Source organism: Poeciliopsis prolifica, unplaced genomic scaffold, assembly GCF_027474105.1.
Source record: "Poeciliopsis prolifica strain line A6 unplaced genomic scaffold, Auburn_PproV2 SCAFFOLD019, whole genome shotgun sequence".
Classification (NCBI taxonomy): Eukaryota; Metazoa; Chordata; class Actinopteri; order Cyprinodontiformes; family Poeciliidae; genus Poeciliopsis; species Poeciliopsis prolifica.
In genome coordinates this window covers 177,062-190,530 of record NW_026562394.1, presented here as the reverse complement: position 1 = coordinate 190,530, position 13,469 = coordinate 177,062, and the positions used below count along the sequence as shown (strand labels likewise).

At 37.5% G+C, this 13,469-nt stretch overlaps 1 protein-coding gene across 1 annotated transcript in view; it reads right to left on the bottom strand.

The window, feature by feature from the left end:
* The window catches only part of LOC129368492 (protocadherin Fat 3), an 80,867-nt gene that overhangs the window by 43,676 nt on the left and 23,722 nt on the right, over positions 1–13,469 (bottom strand). Inside the window, 14 exon segments of the mRNA XM_055043489.1 lie at positions 77–250; positions 2,622–2,972; positions 3,276–3,545; positions 3,661–3,775; positions 3,867–4,049; positions 4,167–4,288; positions 5,035–5,193; positions 5,395–5,609; positions 5,735–5,945; positions 6,167–6,442; positions 8,192–8,328; positions 10,285–10,356; positions 11,152–11,362; positions 12,241–12,555. Of these exon segments, the coding sequence (XP_054899464.1) occupies positions 77–250; positions 2,622–2,972; positions 3,276–3,545; positions 3,661–3,775; positions 3,867–4,049; positions 4,167–4,288; positions 5,035–5,193; positions 5,395–5,609; positions 5,735–5,945; positions 6,167–6,442; positions 8,192–8,328; positions 10,285–10,356; positions 11,152–11,362; positions 12,241–12,555 (2,811 nt within the window).

Genomic DNA, 13,469 nt, shown 5'->3' with positions numbered 1-13,469 from the left:
ACCAGCTTAATTTTCAAGATCTTGTCATAAAAATTGCATCAAATTTAAAACTGAAGCCACTGTAATTTTCAGCAACCTCAAAGTCCCTGTGCTGCGTCTTCAGGCTGTAAGTCACTTCTCCATTCAGATCAAAGTCTCGATCAACAGCAGAAACCATGAAGATGGCTGATCCTGGTTCTGCTTCCACCTGCACTGCAGCATAGTAGGGGAGGTTCACAAACTCTGGAGCGTTGTCATTTAGATCTTCCACCTGTATCAAAAACAAATGAAATCATGTAGAAACATGTACTTTTATGGAACATAATAGACTTGAGAAATACGGGCATCCTCTAACCCTTATTTTTTAGCCTAGTTATCTCGTAAGATTTAAGTAGGATATTTCCTACTTAAATCTTACAATCGGATTTCGGTAGTACAGAAGTGAGGAGTTATCCTAAATCATTGCACTTCACTACCTGATAATTACAATGTTTAAATCTCCATATAGGAGATTTAAACTTATTTTGTCGGCATTCAAATATGGTAGCAAAGTGCTTTAGGAAACAACTGCTGCCGCCTAGTAATCTGGGAAGTGTTGTAATGTGCTTAATAATTTGCAAACAAACAATAACAAATCTATCCCATAGTGAAAAATATTATTCAAAAATTAAGTACACAAAAGATAGAAGTGAACATTTCTGCAAATGTACCTCAAGGACTAACTGACTCAAGATGTCAGAAAATGTTCATGACAGCACAATTAGAAAAAAGACATGCATGACTTGTTCAAAAGGACTGTCAAGAGAAAACCCATTCTCTGTGAAAATAAACATGGTAGTGTAAGGCCTGTATTCATCCACTGAGGGACAGTTATAGATATTTTAATTGTATTCTGTAATTTTGATTTGAAAGGTAAAGTAGTATACTACAACTTCTAGCAAACTATACTGGTATCAAATGAGACAAAATTATGATTGGCAATAACCCAACTCAATATATCAGATCATAAGCATGGTAACAATCTGGGCAGCAATAGTAATTGGTCAATTTCTATTAATTGATTTTCCCACAGATTCCAATCTAAACAAAAGTATTCTGGAGTTAACTGTGAGGCCATATGCCTACACATAGCCTCTCATAAGATGCGACCAGAAGAAGGAACAGAAGCAAAATTAAAACAGAATTGTTAGAACTGAAATGAGCTAAGACATAATGACTTGGTCAAAGTCCAGACTTGCCTTGAGAGAGCTGTGCAAAAAAGTTCTCAAACCTCAGTGAGCTAAAAATTTTTACAACACTGAGTTGGTGGTGAATGTTACCTTACTATCACGATACTCTGTGCCAATAGAACAACCATCATACTATAAACCTTAGAACCTAATAGCTAATAGTGACTTGGTGGACTTGTCCATGTTTTTGCATCCTTTGAAGAGTTTCACTATTTGTCATATTTGAACTACCAATATTTTACAATATTTTATATAAGGCAGCGCATAACTCCACAGTTATGGAAAGTAAATGATACAAGGTTATTCAATTATACAAACAGAAACTGCAGTAAAGATTGAACTAAACTTTTTCTACTATCAAATGCCTAAATACAATCCAATGCAATCAACTGTTTTCACCTAGTAACTGAAGTCTAATTTGTGCAAATAATTTCACTACAAATGCAAGTACCTACAAAAGGCTTGAGGGTGTGGCTTAGTAGCTTATAAAGGCACAGATCAGAGAACATGATTGAACAAACAGCATCACAAAAAATCAAATTGTGTAACTGTTAAAGTTGATTTATAATACAAAATTCAAGTAACATACATCAATGTTCATGATTGTACCATAGAAAATTGTGGGTGTGGATACTTTTGTAAGGCTCTATAGCTAAAATCAAGCATGTTCTTTAGCTTCTATTTTCAATATTCCTTACAGGTTCAAGGCAGTATTTTACAGCAAAGCCGTTTTTTCAGACCACTAACTGTACAAGAGATCTAACATAAGCTGCAAGGCACAAAAAGCCATGTGAACAAAATTTAAAGAACTTCAGATCTTGATAAGATTTCAAATGCAGACCCAGTAATAAACTATAGACTGAGTCACTGAACAGTGTCCATGGGTGCACAGGCTGAATCATAGAGAGAAGTAAACAAATTTAATGGAAGGCTAACTTGACATACTAAAAGAAATGTTCAAATTAAGAAACAAAAAAACAACTTTCAAATTAAAGTGATTGAATTTGTCATAAACAAATATTTAAAAAAATGTAATCAAGATAAAACGATTACTAGGATAAAATAATTACACATTATTTTCTTCGGTGATGGTGCTCTGGTTCAGTCTTTTGTTGCAAATCAAAAGACTGCTGGAAACTTCTGTTTTCAGCAGTGTTTCTTCTCAAGAGCCCCAAAACACTCACTGATAGCTTGTGTCAAGATGAGTTCAACTTAAACCCAGAAAGACCCTTTGATCATCACTTGTGCTTTAAAGCACTCTAGAAGAAGCACAGATTTGAATTGTGACTGCTTTTTCATCAATAGATCCATAATCTCATAACTGACCAAAGCAATTTATGATCTTTCTGTCATTAACCTCATCTTTTGACACACACATGCACGCGCATGCATTTTCAGTCATTTAACACCCACCTGTACTTGTACAGTCACCCTCGCCACCCTTAGAATCTCATCTTCTCTGCTGACTTCCACCACAAGCTCATAACTTCCCATTTCCTCACGGTCAAAAGGAACACCTGTGGTAAGCACCACTCCACATGTAGGTCGTATTGTGAACCGTCCTCCAGGGTTTAGCAGAGTGTATTTCAGTGGCTCGTTGAGGTGATGACCCACTGTATTTACTACAGTCACTAATGTGATGTCAGGTTTGTTCTCTGGAATGGAGGCTGAATATATGGGCTGGGTGAAGAGCAGGCCGCTGTCAACAGCTTCTCTCACAAGCACGGTGATGGACGCCATGCTGGAAAAACGCCCGTCCCAGACCTTAAACACACAACAGTGTTTTTATTTCACAAAACAGAATTTCATAAATAGCTGACAATCAAAAAAGTAAACATTGTAATGCGCATTTGATGAGAATGCATTAGATTCTTGTGTTTTAGGAAACCCCCCTTAAAAAGCTGCTTCCTACTTTTATGGTCACATGAACATCTTAGGCAGTGATTCACTCCCCCAAATAAATCACAAATTTATTAAAGCTCCACTGTTGTGTAAGTAACTATAAACATTCTTCTCTGAGAAAATTTTTGCTGTATGAGCCAAGACAAACTATAACTTATGATTTACCTTCACACTGAAGCGATAACGGTCTTTGCTGAGGTTAGGATTAGTGATAGTCACAACTCCAGTACTGCGCTGAACGGTGAAGTATTCCACACTGTTATCCACCAGGGAATAGGCTAACTTGGGTGTGAGAGATTTTTCTTTGTCACCAGTCATATCAGGGTCTAAAGCCTCAACCCGGAAGACTTCAACTCCCACATATGTTGGCAGTAGAAGTACTGTCTCGTAAGTGTCCTGTGAAAACTTTGGGGGTGAGTCATTCATGTTGATCACCTAAGTAAAGGCGTATGTGGAAGAAAGTGAAATCTACTTTAACATCTGAAGAAAATAAAAGGAATTGTACTTTTAGGTAACAATGGTAGAGTCATATGGAATATGCAGTACTTGCCTTTATAATCACCTCTGCGGGACTGTCAGCACTCTTAGGTGGTAGACCACTGTCTTGGACATTGACCCGAAAATTGAACTCTGGGTAGGTTTCGTAGTCCAAACTGGCAATGGTTCTGTAATTTTGCAATGCAAGTTATAAGAAACTGTTAAAATATGTCAATAGTGAGCTAACTGGTCTTACTTCTATACAACTTTTGCACCTACCGAATTGATCCTGTCCCAGAGTCCACACTGAAAAACAAACGAGCAGTCTCTTCTATGATCTGGAACACTAACAGGGAATTATGATTACGATCCTTATCCGTGGCCTGGATAACCAAGGGGTTGCCATCCTCTCCGAGGACAACACTGTTGACTGGAGCAGCTTCACTAACTGTGCCTATATACCTGTCAAGCAAGAACAGAAAAAAGGATCAGCAGGAAGAATAGCCTTCTTAAATCTTTCTGGGAAATAATGGTATTCTAACAAAAGCTCATTTTGCCCATTTCAACCAGCTTTAATACCTTATTTTCTGAAATTCAGGTTGGTTATCATTGACATCCACCACTTGGATGATGACACTGGTGCTGGCCTCCACTCCTGCCATACTCACGGCGCGCACCATCAGAAAGTAGGATGTTATTTGCTGCAGTACAACAACATTCAATCAGCACAGTGTAATTTCTTGAGTGTTAGTGGTTTCAGCCTTTGGTTTGATTGTGATTGATTATTTCTTGTGCGTTATTCATGTTCAATAGTTTGTGTCACATTAATTTGTCCTTCATTTCATACTTTATTCTTGTTTTCCCCTTCCTGTATGTTTATATTGTTTCTTTATGATTATTCATGTCACAATCTACTTGCCATCTTGTGTTCAGTCTCCTTTGTCTATTATTGCTTGAGATAATTCCTGTCTATTTACTTTCTTAGTTTATCCTTGAGTTTTGTTCTGTCTAACATTTCTAATTAGTTCCCTTAAAAGTTACCCCCTCCTTTTGGTTTATTGTTTATTTGCGCTTAGATTCCCTCAGTTCTGGTGACATTCTTGAGGCCACACTTTCATTCTTAACCAATCTGAAGTCTATCCCCAATGACGTTTTTTTACACTTAAGTAACTTTGTGACTCTGGACATCTTTAATCATTAGTGTTAGTTATTATAGCAGTATGGAAGACAATAACATCCATAAAAGAAAAAAAATGTCTAGGGTTAAGGTAAAAGGTATTCTTTGCAAGGCAGTAACTGTCCGAAAGTATATCTTATTGTTGCCAGTGTACTTTTGTTAAGACTCTTAATTTGGACGTTACCATTTACTGTGATGCAATGTTAAAACTTTTCCTAGATTTTCTTTATGAAAAGAAAAAACCTCAAATACATACAAACAGTGACAAACCTCAAAGTCAAGCAGTTTGCGGGTAGTAATTACTCCAGTGTGGTGGTTAACAAAGAAGCAGCGCTCCTCATTGCCTCTGACGATGTCATAAATGAGCGGTGAGCGGCTGAGGGCACTGAGAGTGGTCACGTATGTTCCTAATTTGCTATTCTCCATTATCTGCAGAAAAGACATCAGTGACACATTTTAAACACCTTAATGAACTATGTGCATTGGTTTATTTAGATATTTACATCCCCCATAGCAATAAAATACTTTACTACCCATGCTTGCCGACCAGTTCGAGCCCAATCTTTATTTAATGTTCCCCTCCTCCCCCCTGCAACCGCTTCACCTGTGAACCCATTGTTCCCTATTTACCTCGGCCTGATACTCCTTTTGAGAGAATTGAGGTTTGGAGAAATCGGAGAGCATCAGTGAAATGCGGACCGAAGCAGTGGCCATTAATGGAGGCAAGCCGTTGTCTATTGCCCGCACAGTGAGGCTGTAGAAGCCCAGAGAGGTAAGATCCAGGTCTTTTGCGATGAAGATAAGGCCTGTGGTATTATTTATGGCAAACACACCCCCTGTATTGCCTGTTTTTAGAAGATTGAAGACTTTATTAATGAGTAGTAATGATAACAAAAATCTAAGTACAAATGCATATTCATTCAAATACAATAAAAACAGAAGAGACAGAAGAAACAATGTTAAAAAATACCTGCTTCAATTGTGTATGTGATTTGACCATTAATTCCATTGTCTTTGTCTAGTGCTGTCACCTGCACCACAGAAGTACCAACAGGAAAAGTCTCATAGGCTATAGCATCATATACGGTGCTTGTGAAGTATGGGACATTATCGTTAGTGTCCTCCACTGCTACAAGGATGCGAGCCAAGTCACGATTAAATGGAAACTCCTGATCCTTAACCTGTAACAGCAGAAAAGAGACATAAGTATGGAAAGAGCTGTGGGAGGCAATACACAAACAAAATGTTTTTTCAGAGCTATCAGACTTGTAAAACGGAGCGCAATTTCATCCAAAGCAGGTGAATGGCAGAAGCCAGGTGTCTAAAGTTGACAAGCACGGCCTAACAGCAAAAGGGTGCTCTCCAGAGTGCGAAGTATTCATATGGCTGTATATATTCTTACCATAATAGTGAGGATGTGCTGAGTTCTGGCCTCATAGTCCAGTCTGTCCGCAGTGTAAACTACCCCTGTTCCAGGATTGACCCTGAACAGTCTCATACTCGCTGGGTCAACACTCCCGTAGATGGAAAAGCTCAAACGGGCCCGTTCGTCCATATCTGACGCTCTGAGTCGAAGTAGCTCAAAGTCAGATGGTGCATCCTCAGAAACACTGACATCATAGGCCGGCTGTGAAAAGACTGGAGGGTTGTCGTTGTTGTCCTGTACTCGTATGAATACCTGAGTAACAAAGAGGCAGAGAAAGTGAACTGACAAAGTCAGCAAGTTGAGTGGAAATTGGGAATGTGTGTTTGATTTATTGAATTTATTCTGCTGATGGGGTTTAGAATAGGATTTTTTTCCCCATATAACCTTCTCATTTACTGACAGGAGAACCTATTGAAATAAGATCTACTATTTGCATTTTTGGGGTATAGGATTGGGTACACTATTTCTTAAACATAATGTAATGTGACCCAGGATCCACCAAGGTGCTATCAGTTATTTCCTTTAAGACCCAGTACGCCAGTCACGAAAACAAGACCACTGGCAGTGTATAATACAGAGGCATGGAGTGCCTTGCAAGAGTATACATACCCCTTGAACATTACTACATTTTGCCACATGACAATCACAATTTATGTATTTGATTGAGATTCTATAACAGACCAACACAAAATAGAGTATAACTGTTGAGTAATTTAAAAACCTTTATATTAAAATCTAAAAACCTGACATGCGTTGATATTCAGTCCTCTTCTAAATATTCAAACAAAATGCCTTCAGGTGTCATCTGATTTATCTCTGTACTTATACAGCTGTTCTGTGAAGGCCTGGGAGGTATTTTAGAGAACCTTAGTAACAAATACTGAATGCTACGGAACACACCAGACAGATTAGGGATAAAGTTCTGGAGGATAATAAAGTAGGTTAATGTGAAGAAATAATATTCCAAGTGTTGAACATTTTATTGGAGTACAGTTGCATCCATCATTCTAGCCGTTCCCCAATGCAGCTGGCTCAGCTGCATACCAACTAACACATGGCCATACAGGATATAGTTAATCAGAGAAGCAGTCAAGGAATCTATGGTAACCACGAAATAGCTGCAGAGATCTACAAGTTTGGGGAGAGACTTTTTCAACAGGACAATTATTAGTCGACTATTTCAGAAATCCGACCTTTATAGAAGAGTATCAAGAAAAAAACTATCGTTAAAAGAAAGCCACGAGGATTCCTGTTTGCAGTTTGCCACAAGAGATTTAAAGGACACATCAAGCATGAAGAGAATCCTGCTCTTTTCAGATGAAACCAAAATGTAACTTTTTGGCCTACATGCAGAGCATTGAACATCACCGTTAATACATAATGTTCTCGGTGAAACATGGTGGGGACAGCCTCATATTGTGGAGGTGGTTTTCTAGAGACAAGGGATTATGCTCATAGTTGGTAGTAAGGTGGATTGAGCTGAATAATGGAAGGAAAAAACTGTTAGGGACTGAAACAGACCTGCAGTTTACATTAACTGCAAACAATAAATATACAGCAAGAGGTAAATGCTTTTTGAACAAAGCATTTTTATGTGTTACAATTGTCCAAACAAAATCTGTCTGAGCAAGACAGAAAATACAGAAAATAATTCTACAAATAGTCTGGCACAGAACAGCTGTGTCTAAATTCAAGTACATGCAAAAGTTTTTTTTTTTCTAAAATCATAGAAAATTATGTGTTTTTAACTTTTACATTCACAATTATGTGCTACTTGATCGGGATATATTATAGAAATTAAAGAAAAATACTTTGAAATTTGTGGTTGTGAAGTAAAAATCTGTGAAAAAAAGTTTATTTGATAAGAAATATTTTCTCTAGAACCGCTTAAGAAACAACTTGGCGGAATGGGTTAAAAACACTTTGAACACTAAAAACATTTAGTGCAAGACTGACACGTGTTTGATGTGATTCTCCAGTGCAACTCAATGCAAAGCATACCTGTGTTGTGGCAAAGTTGGTCCCATCTGTCACCTGTACTGTCATGTTGTACACTGACTGAATTTCTGCATCCAATGGCTTGGCCACAACAAGGGTCCCCACTCCAACTTGAAGGTCAAACTGCATGTCAAAGCTCCCTGATATTATATAAACAGATACACACACATGGCATGAGTCATTTTTGCATTCTGTTTGAGTGCTAAACTAAGGTGCTCTAAGGTATTACTGTGTAATTGTCTTGGCCAGATGCCTTCATCTGTTGCTGGAGGGTCTGTGAAATAAAATGAACCGAAATGCAATGTGATGTAGTACTGAGCCCACTTGGCAGCTTGAGAGCTGTTAACAGCCATACAAACATGTGTCTTATCACTCCAAAACACAACCCATCACAAAGATCAGAAACCCACGGCCGGGTCTTTTCCACAGGCGGTGAGTGTACAGTTTAGAGGCTTAATGTTTGATTAAAGTGAGTCACAGGACTGATATGTGTTAGGTATTCAGTGCCATCCTTCATCTCATCCAAGCTTCTCTCTTGAGACATCTTGGAGCTTGAGCTCCCCTCAGCATATGAATACTGATTGGACATTTTTCACTGAAGCTCTGATGCGTGTTGAGTGGGAGCAAACCACTAAGACTCACATTATTTAATTTTTTTTTCTCTTGGAGGTGGGTTGGTCAATCTCACATGACAGGGGATCAATTTCACAGCACTTTGAAAAACAAAAGCTTATAATCCCCAACAGGTTTCCTACGAGTCTAATTCTGCCTCACAGTTTTTGGAAATTATCTATACAAACATACCGTGTCACAACATCTGAGCTGGAACTTTGATAAGCACATAAGTTTTGTCTTGTTTATTTTGTGTTTCACACTTTTGTTACAAACCATGAACTATTTTAACAATAGCACTGATCACTGTCAGCACAGAATGAAAGGGCCAAAATGACGAACACAAGCTCCACATTTATTAGCCTTTCAGGTAAGAATATGTAAAAAGCCATGATGTTCAGTTTTTTTTTTTGTTTTGTTTTTGGGGGTTTTTATTTTAACAGCCCTTTCTCAGTCCAAGAAAGGTCCAACCATTCATCTGAGTACATTGATTTAACAAAGAAAAATGTAGTGTCTATGAACTTTTAATTTGTAATCCATGACTTCTCTGGCTATAAACATATCATAAGGGCCAATTTCTCATAGTAACTATAGAAAAAAAACAATAATAGGTCATTCATGTAACCCGGATATGTGTTGATTTTCATAATTCAGGAAAAGGCTTCAACAAAATAGCTACTAAATTAAAGTCATCCATCTTCAACAAAACTTTATCTAAACTAGTCAAGCATGTCTTGTGAAACATAATGTTCTTAAATGAAGGATATATAGTGAGTGTGTACTCACTATGCATACATATGATTTTTTTTTTTTAACGATCACCTCCAAAGCCATCATGAGGTGAGAGATCACTGCTGTCTATATTCTGTGAATTCACCAAAATGGATCAAATAAAGCTGAATTAAATGCAAACATACCATAGTTCCCATTTGTAATGTTGAGGTCAGTAAATCTTCAGAGATTCTGTACAGTTTAATATGATAAAATAACCTGTTGAGTTTCAATTTGCCTAAAACTTTAATTAAGATTTTCTGTTGGTTCATACAGTATGTTAATATTTTATATATTTGTCATTATCCATTAGAAAGGTAACCATGTATGCATGTGACTTATATTACAGTCGATAAAACATTATCTGGTGTGCTTGTAAATAATTTGTCAAAAATACACTTTGATCTAGAGAATTGTCATGAGGTGAGAAGCATTAGAATTAGAAGCACACTGTATCACAACACAGCCACATTTATTCAGTGAACCAGGAGCATTTCAGCTGAACTAATGAAATAAACCTCCCCTGCCTAGTCAGAGAAAACAAACTGGTGCAGTTCGAGAATGAGAATCCTTTCTCAAACTGAGATCAATCAACATTGCCTTCAGCTAAACAAAGTCCTCGTGTTGTGTGCTACACTTCCTGAATCTTTGAACTCCTTAACACCTGAGGCATTTAGGCAAGAGACACGGAGCAAAATTAATTTGGACCAGACCTGTGTCAAGAGAACAGTTTCGTCCACATTCATTCTGTGGAATGTAGAACATTTCTCTGGAAAGCCGGCCGCCTAAACAGAAAGGAAATACAAACACAAAACAATCAATATTTATGAAGTCCAATTTTATTTTGTTTTGAAAGCCCTGAATCATCTACATGCAGTGTTGCAGAGTGAAGATCCTACATTTTTCTTTTAAATAATTGTTAGTAGATATGGTGATGCAAATGAATTTATAAGAATTCAGATTATGATGCTAAGTAAAAAATGTTAACTTGCAAAGTAATTCTGCTCGTAGTGTGAGAAAAACAAAAATATGCACATTTCTCTGTCTTAGGAGAGACAATTATGAAACAATTATCTCTAAAAAAGTCTCAGAAACAGGGGAAGATATGATTTAACAATAAACTAACCAATCTACTTGAACTTAAGAGGCATTATGAATCAACAACATATTAGCTCTTCATTTACTCCCACATCTGGACACTGACAATTACAATGTTAAATTCTGGCTTCATGTGACACATGGTTTGTTTTTAGATTCAATGAATAGGCGTTCTTGATGATGTTTAGTTATTTTAACTGAAAAACTGGACTCAACTAAAATTTCTATAAGCATGTGAGAGCTTTGGAAATTGCTTGCATTTTATTGACACTCTTCAAAGAAGATTAACATGGTTTTGGTTCTGTATGTGGATTAATATATATTTTATAAATGAAAAATATGTTCTGTGCAGCACCTCGACTAAGTACGATAACAAAACGTCACTCTGTAGAATAAAACGTCACTCTGTAGAATAACTTTTCACTATTTGACCTTTTGTCTTGCATCCTGATATTTTTTGCAATTTATATTAACATACTTACCAACAATACTAAACCAGACAGGTGTCGTTGACTGGCTGATAGCCACCAGTCCCACCGGCTGAGCAACTGCAGATGTCTCTGCAATTGAGAAATTATAGGACCTCTGGGTGAAGAGCAGGGGCATAGGCGAAGGGACAGGTTTGCGAATCCATTCAACATGGAGTTTTACAGTAGACCACAATGATGGAATACCACTGTCTTCAGCTTTTATCTAAGAAAAACAAAAGATATGAAAAAGAGAGACAAGCATACACAATTTCATAAATAGCCTTAGCTGCAACATCTGGGATTAGAACTATATGCATATAATCAGGCTAAATAAACCATAAACTACAGCCTAAAATGATAAATGGGCCAGTAAGTCTTTAAATAGCTCACTCACATTTCACAACTTATGGTAAAATAGCTAAAAAAAAAAATCATTCAATCTAATGGAAGAGCCTATATGCCCACATTCTTGTAAATTTTATAGAATGCTCACTTAGTTTTCAAGGAGAGAAAATCTGGGTGTTGCTGTCCATGTTAATGAAAAAGGCTACCTCATCAACTGAGATATGAGCTTTCATGCAGCGAAACAAAAGGAACGCAACAATACATGGCACAGCGGGGCTGTGTGTAGTTAATCAGTTAATCAGTTGTAAAAAAAAAAAAGAAATAGGCGTCCCCAGACAACCACCACAGCCGCTGTAATTTGACCTTGTGTTGGAGATGAGGAAAGTTTGAAAAGGGACCAAAACAAGAGCACAATTTTGTGAAAAGAAAAACAAAATGTGATGAAGGCAATTGTGTTGTACATCTTATGGTGCTACTGCTGAGTTTATTGATTGTGGAAAATTCAAAATACCTGGGCTTGTGCCAGTTTAAAAATGGAAAATGCATTTTCTTCTGCTAACTTTGCCAGGTTGTACAAGAAAGAAAAATGAAATAAAAAATTGTAAATCAAGAAACGGGCACCACTTTGTGCTTAAAATAGCTTCCAATTTTATTTTAACTAAGGATCTTTGTAGTCTGCCATTTAGGTGTATGATTTATAGTTTTGTCAGCTATGCTGCTAACTGCTGTGTTTTATAGTTATTATAAAGCACTCACAGTGAGGATGTCATAGCTGCCTGCTGTGACCGTCTTCTTTGAGGACACCATACCGGTCCTTGGGTCAATACTGAACTTTTCATCCTCATTCCCATCAATAATGCTATATGTGATGTTGCCGTTTGCGCCCAAGTCACGGTCATAGGCAAAAACCCGATAAACAGCTTCTCCCCGTTTGTTTCGGTCCCGTTCAGGCAAGCTGATGCGGTAAGTGACCTCAGGGAAGATGGGAGAGTTGTCGTTTTCATCCTCGATGTGGACTATGACCCAAACGGTGGACTGGCGGGTTGTCACTGGGCCGTCGATTACTGTGACCTACAACAGCACGCATGCAAAGAGAGATATGATATTATGAGAACATGCTTTGTCATTTGTGAGGGATTTCTTTGCAAGTGCATGCATTCATTGACATCTTAAATATTGCTTGTGCTGTGTGAGTGCAGGGCCACGTGGGGCAGAGATCCCGGGAAATCTCTTTGTATTATTGATCTGCCTGAAGCTGAGCCAGAGGTCTGATCGCTGATCAATTGGATCAGATAAGAGTGAAAATCATTGTTGCCAGCCTGACTGCTCACAAGACTATTAATTACAGGCAGGCCATGAGTTGGAGTGGAAAACAGTGAACAGCACAGATGGACCAGCACTTCAACTAAAATTGGAGGTCAAATGTACAAACTCATTTAAATGCTTTCATTGCATGTCACTGTTGTCTGATAAACTCTAAAACACTAAAAATCTTGAATATATGGAAAATAATTTCCATCCATCTGCACATACAGTACATAGTCTAAAATACACTTTTCTGATACAATGAAGCATTTTATGCTAAGGCTTTCAAAATCATGTATGCACTATGGATGATAGCATTGATTATTCTTTCATCTGGAAGCCTGTCACTGTCTGATTCTGTTAACACAGTACTGATGTTTATCTTGCTTTCTGGACAAAAAACACATTGCTGAACAGAAACGTTGTCTCCATTCATAGAAAAATAAGAATATGCTTGTCATATAGATAATCTAAGATGGAAATGTAAGATCTGTGGAAGTAGGAAGACTACCGAAAGTAGTCTTTTTGCTGAAAACATGTTTTGCCCCTGTGTGACAAAACAGTTGGAGTTGTGGGTGAAGTTCAGGGCAAAAATAGTTTATTCGTTGGCTCTAAAAGATAAGTTAACAGTGGTTTTGTTTATGTGAAAGAGGTAATTGAGTGAAAAAATATGTATGCAT